At 29.0% G+C, this 6,000-nt stretch overlaps 1 protein-coding gene across 8 annotated transcripts in view; it reads left to right on the top strand.

The window, feature by feature from the left end:
* The first annotated feature begins 781 nt into the window (after positions 1 to 781).
* LOC143239603 (serine/threonine-protein kinase mig-15-like) overlaps positions 782 to 6,000 on the top strand; it is a 119,721-nt gene continuing 114,502 nt past the window's right edge. For 4 of the 8 annotated variants that reach the window (XM_076480845.1, XM_076480852.1, XM_076480844.1 and 1 more), the window contains exons 1-2: positions 782 to 1,154; positions 4,860 to 4,925. In XM_076480845.1, coding sequence (XP_076336960.1) covers positions 1,092 to 1,154; positions 4,860 to 4,925 — 129 coding nt within the window. In that variant the 5' untranslated portion in view covers positions 782 to 1,091. The remainder of the gene's footprint in view (positions 1,155 to 4,859; positions 4,926 to 6,000) is intronic. The other 4 variants (XM_076480848.1, XM_076480854.1, XM_076480849.1 and 1 more) reach the window with 1 other exon arrangement.

Below are 6,000 nucleotides of genomic sequence, written 5' to 3'. Positions count from 1 at the left end.
TAATTTCGGAGTGCCTTTTTAAAAAGGATGGCTGGAAGGCAGTCTTCTTCTGGAGATTTATTTTTAGTATTTGTTACTACTTCTATGAGTTCTTGTACGGGAATTGTGCTTCTTAGCATTGTGTTTGTGTATTCGTTTGTGCTGTTGATTTGACAGTTAGTTAAGTTTACTGGAAAGAGTGGTTCAAAGAGTTCACTGTTATTCATTGTGAAGTTGTTTACTTTGTTGTTTGAATGCTTCTGCTTTTTCTTTGGGCAATCAAACATTAATTAATTACAATTTGTAATCAGATATTTTTCTGTAGTATTTCACTGTTATCCTTAGGAATGTCTTTTTAATGCATAACTAATATTTTAGCTCTTGAAGTGAGTGACAATTCGGACTTTGTGCTGCGATGTTCATTTTTGGCTTCATTAAGCCCGAAATATTACACACGTAATTATGATAGTGAACTGCTAACAAAGTATGTACAAGTTAGAAAATTTGATTGTGTATGAAAAAGCGCTTTTTATATGTTTCTATGAAATTCTGTTGGGAGCATATTAGATAGCACTGATATAAATATGTTAACATACTAATAAAGAAATGTGAATGAATGGATTATGTTACTACTTTTTTCTTTTTTCTTTTTTTTTGACTAGAAAATTACTTTTGAATAGGAAGAATTGCTGAATAAATTGTATTATTATACATGAAAATCAGAACTTCCGTGTAGTTCAATAATATTCTTCTAGATGACGCTTTAAACGTTTTACTTCACGTTACGACATGTTGGAAGCTTCATCACAGAAGCTTTGGCAGTCGTTGACTGGGGAATGGGAGTGAGGATGTTATATTGACCAAAGAGAATGAAAACAACTATTTTCGGATGATGTTGTTTTATATTCTGTGGACTCCTTTTCGAATTTATGATTGTGACAACAATGAGTGATTAAGTGAGGCAGGAATTTGAAATAATTTATTTGGGTTGCATTTAGTAGTTATCTGAAAAACCAAACTATTTTGATTAGACGTTCTGCACAGTTTTCCTTAATTCTCTAACTTCGAACTAAGTTTGTGCTATTTCTTTCCGGACTTCTGTGAAAAACGTCATGGCACTTACACAACCTAGTGTTAATTGTAGTTTGGATGATATTGACCTTAACAGTTTAAAGGTAAGTACAAATCTACATTACTGTATTATTGTCATTACAATTTAAACTTAAGTTTAAAACACTAAATTTATAAGTGTATTTATGAAACTGAAGATCTTGAGTGTGAGTAACTTGGTAAATAGAAGTAGATAATGTGGGGAATATGTGTACTCTTATACTAGATTAATTAAAGTCTTTACTAAGAATAAAATAAGTTTGTAGTATAACGTTTTTTTATAGCCAAATGAAATGATTTTAACTTAAGACAGGGTATGTACTGGGAGCGGACAAGTAGGTCACGTCTCTTAATGACTGCATACGGTCTCGGTTATTTTGGTGATTGTAATTATTATATATAGTTCTACGGGTATCATGTATAGCATGAATTGATAAGCGGGTGTGTAGCACGGCCCTGACTTAAACAATATTGCACAAAGACTGACAGGAATCAGTGTTACTAATACCAACATTACGGGAATTGTGTTTTTACAATACTTAAAAGCAGCATCGTTAGAGTTCTTTTTTAAATAGTCGTGTGAAGTAAGGTCATTTTTAAGTTTAAATTTTAACATCGATTGCAGGTTGCAACTTGGATGCTTGAATATATAAATTAATTGTATATAATATAGTAACGTAAAATATATTTTATTAAAGTGATGTTAGCTTGAAACAAATACAACTTAGGTTTATTTATTCTAAAATACCGTTTGGTTTGAGGAAAGAAAGAGATTTGAATACTTTCAATCATGCCATTATAATCTTTGTAGAAATTAACACTGAACACTTAAGAAATATAGTCGTATGCATTTAGTATGTTAGTAAAGGAAAGATAGAAATGCTAGTCAGTCAAGTTTTTAAACTAATTTCATTTCACTTATAGTATCAAAAAGTCAAATATTTTAAAAGCACTTTTTTGCATGAAATTGAAAGAAAAAATATATGCATTTTTCTTAAGAGCATAAAAGCTAAAGTTGAGAGAAGCCTGTGTGGCTCTTTAACAGATATTTTCTCCCTCCAACAAATAATCAACTCAAGCATATAATAATACAAACAAAACCCTAGTTAGTTACATTGATGTATATATTAGTTATGTCAACAGGCATATATTGCTGTATAATCCATGCATTATGTATGCTATATCTCTATCCCTATATTTTGATCTACAATTCATATAGCTAACAATTTTCCACTATAGTGACTCCAAACACTTTTTGGTACCTCATATTATAGTTCATGTACTTATTCATAACGTGATGTTTTTTATTACTTTAAATTTCACTGTTACAATATGATTAATTGTTAGGCTTCAGGCAAACCTTGTGTTTTTCTTTTCTGAAGATTTAATCTTATCTTTGTTGTTAGCACATTAAGTGGTTTTATTTTTACTTTATAGAACTATGGGCATGAAATCAGAAGGTGCTGGCAGAAGAAAGCACTTTTTTTTCACATGACAATTGTTTAATCAGTTGAGGTCTGAATAAAAATGAATGTGTACCTCAAAGTAAGGGAAATTTCTGATAGAAAAATTAATCATGTTGTCCCAATGAAAAAAATACTGGGTAGATTTGTGCAAGGGAGATTTTTATAGTTTCATTTGAGTTTGATTATGAAACATCTTAAATTTGCAGGCTCAGTTTCTATCAAAAATCTCAATTTTGAGTCTGAAAAAATTGTGAAAGTTACTTGAAGATCTTGAACATTGGTCATAAAATTGACTAAACTAGTCATACTTCAAACTAAATCTGTACAGTGTTGAGTAATCACATAAAAAAGAGCATATCCTATCATATATATCAACTGTTTAATATAAGTATTTTGCACTTTTCCTAAAACTGAAGGACAGTTTTGTTCTTCATTTTATCTTATCATCAAGGGATAAGATATGAGAGTTGTAGCAAATTGTATTTGTGTGTATTTAACTTGTGTGGCCACATTGATTTATTTCTTTACTATTTTCATCTATTTGATATAGATTAGATTTCACAAACTTCACAGATTTCACAAAAAGGTATAAAAAATTAAACTAGATAGTCTCCCTTGAAGGTGAAAGACTTTTTCTTTCAGTTGGGACAAGTTGATTATTATTGAGTTTAAGTTAAATACATATGCACATGTTTTAGGTTATCAGCTGTATTTCTTTTTCTAAGTATTCTGCCAACACTCTTCTGCTGTGTTCATGAAAATAGAAATGAATTGACATGTTAACATATTTGGATATGGTATCCAAACATTATTAATAGAATAATCTCTGCAAACAGGTAAGTTATATGTTTTCTCAGTTATTGTCTTCTCTGAGTAATATGTTCTTTATTTGCACTATTCTTTTTACAAATTGGCATGCTAAATGCTTTCGTTTGATCAAGCATATGATAAAATGATCTATTAGCAATTAATATCATGCAGTTACTCTGAAGCTCATATTATGTATACATGCTTGCTGTATTTTACACTATGCTGTATTATTGTCCAGTGTTTTGCCCTTTCTTCTCATATTATTGATCATTCATTTTAGATAATACATAGAATTTTAGCACTATATTTAAGAGGATGGTTGTTTCACTCTGTAGTTAAATAGTGAGTATTGGATGAATGTCTGAAACATTTATGTGATGATTTTGGAGAGGAAATATTGCCTTTTGTGCTGACATGGACAACCAGTAGCAGTTCCTTAAGATTCTGTGTAAAAAAGAATAACATTCAGTGTTTTTATAATGTTTGTGAACATTAATTCTTGTCCATTTAACACTTCTCACTAATGTATTCACTGAACTGACTTATTTTTATAGACATATGTCACACTCTATATACCAAAAAATAACTAAAACTAATTCAAATTATTTTGTTGAAAATAGGAAAGGTAGTTGCATTTATTATTCCCCTTGAAACAATATATAAAATATTCATCTGAAAGCTAATAGCAACATTATGAAAAAAAAATCATACAGAAACCCTTTATCTAGATAAGATTATGATGTTAAAAGATGATGTTTTCATAGTTTTTTAAGGTCCTTCTAAATAAGTGACACTACAATATATCAACTCTTCTCCTACCATGTTAACATCATTAGTGAATGTAATTTATATATATTAAGTTCTTAGAAGACACTATTAAAATGCATTTTTTTATCTTTAGGATAATGAATGTGACCATAATAATTTAGAGTAGGAGATTAGGGTATGGAGTAACAAAATTAATAAGAATATTAAAGATACCTCACATTTAAAAAACTTGCCATTTGTTTATGATAAAATAAATACAATACACATGACATCTACAATTCAAAAATAAATTGTTGACACATTGTGTTGGGTAGAGTTTGTTTTGCTGATTTGTTACTTATTACATTGATAAATGGATCCTTATAAACTTTTAACAAACTGCTTTGTTTCTATTGTGGATATGTTAGGGCTCAGACAAGCTATATGCATATTGGGTGACTGAAGAATTTATTGCCCCTTGTACAAGTTAAAAAGAAGAAAAAAGTACTATAACATAACATTTGACAGACAAACGAGGCTACCTTTAAAGTGGTGTTTTTAGTGCACTTGCATATGCATGGTATTTTTGGTTAGGTTTAAACTGTAATTTGGAAAAAAATATATTCATAATTTTTATAAAAAGTTGTTTCATATAAGTGGTTATTATCAACTTCAGAGCAATTTCTTTCTTAGTTATGATCAATTGTGTTTGAAACTTGTTGTTTGACAGTGTATTCCATTTTCCAGGATCCTGCTGGGATATTTGAGCTAATAGAAGTTGTTGGAAATGGTACATATGGTCAGGTTTACAAGGTAAGCGAGCTTTATTTTTCATATTTGAAATTTTATTTTGCATCGAATTGTTTCCCATCTTGTAAGACTTAAATTACTCAAGAATTATTAAAGCATTCTGTTTGTGTGTCTAATTAGAAACTTGTAACAACTGTGAACCATATGTGATCTTTAATATGCTGTTTTGTTAATGCTGTCAACTTAATTACATGCATTTGAAACTGGTTTTCCAAGTTGGTAGAACAGGTACGGTAACAATTGATGATTCACAACCTAATTCCCTCAGGCAAAGGGTAGCACATTCAATAGGTCTTTGTTTTTATTTGTTGTTATATCTTTCTTTTTCAAATTATTCTGCTAATGTTGAAAAATATTATATAGTTATAAGTATAATAGCCTGGTAATGTAGTCAGATTTGAAAATTAACTTCATTCATTATTAGATGTATTTTTAGTGTGTTGTGTATTCAATAAAATTCTGTTAGCCATCAGTTCACAGTATGGTATCACTATTGAAAGAAAATACTACACACATAAAAAGTACACTTGATATATTTGTACATTGGTATGTTTAAAAAGTAAAATTATTTCAATGTAAGTTTAAGACTTTTATTTTCACAGTGTAAGTGTTGTAATTTTAGGTTTATTTAAGTGAGAGCATTTGTTATAATAATTTTCCTATACGTATAAAAATGTATTTAGAAACAGTAGAATTTTATCAGAAACTGTTTTGAGGCTGAACTTAGAAAACTGCATTGATTAAACTAAGTTTATTTTCATAAAATTAAATAGAATATTGTGTCATTAGTAAAAAATGTTATTTTACATTTGTGAAAATATGCAACTTTAACATTTTTGAAGATCACTTCTGTTTAAAACATTTCTTTGTTCAGAAATATTACTTAAAATTCTACTCTTGATTTTAACCATAACACTTAAAGTAAGTACATTAAGTTGCAATAAAACAAATCAAGAGGTGCTCAGATCACTAGAACAATCATTATGATGTTTTTTAGTCTATTGGATAAAATAAGAATTGTTTGGGATGGTTTATCTCAAATTACAAAAGTCCAAAAACAGAAATAAAATAGAATAAT

Source organism: Tachypleus tridentatus, chromosome 13 (genome assembly GCF_004210375.1).
Source record: "Tachypleus tridentatus isolate NWPU-2018 chromosome 13, ASM421037v1, whole genome shotgun sequence".
In the NCBI taxonomy this organism is placed as follows: Eukaryota; Metazoa; Arthropoda; class Merostomata; order Xiphosura; family Limulidae; genus Tachypleus; species Tachypleus tridentatus.
The sequence above is the reverse complement of the archived record's forward strand: the minus strand, read 5'-3'. Positions and strand labels throughout refer to the sequence as shown.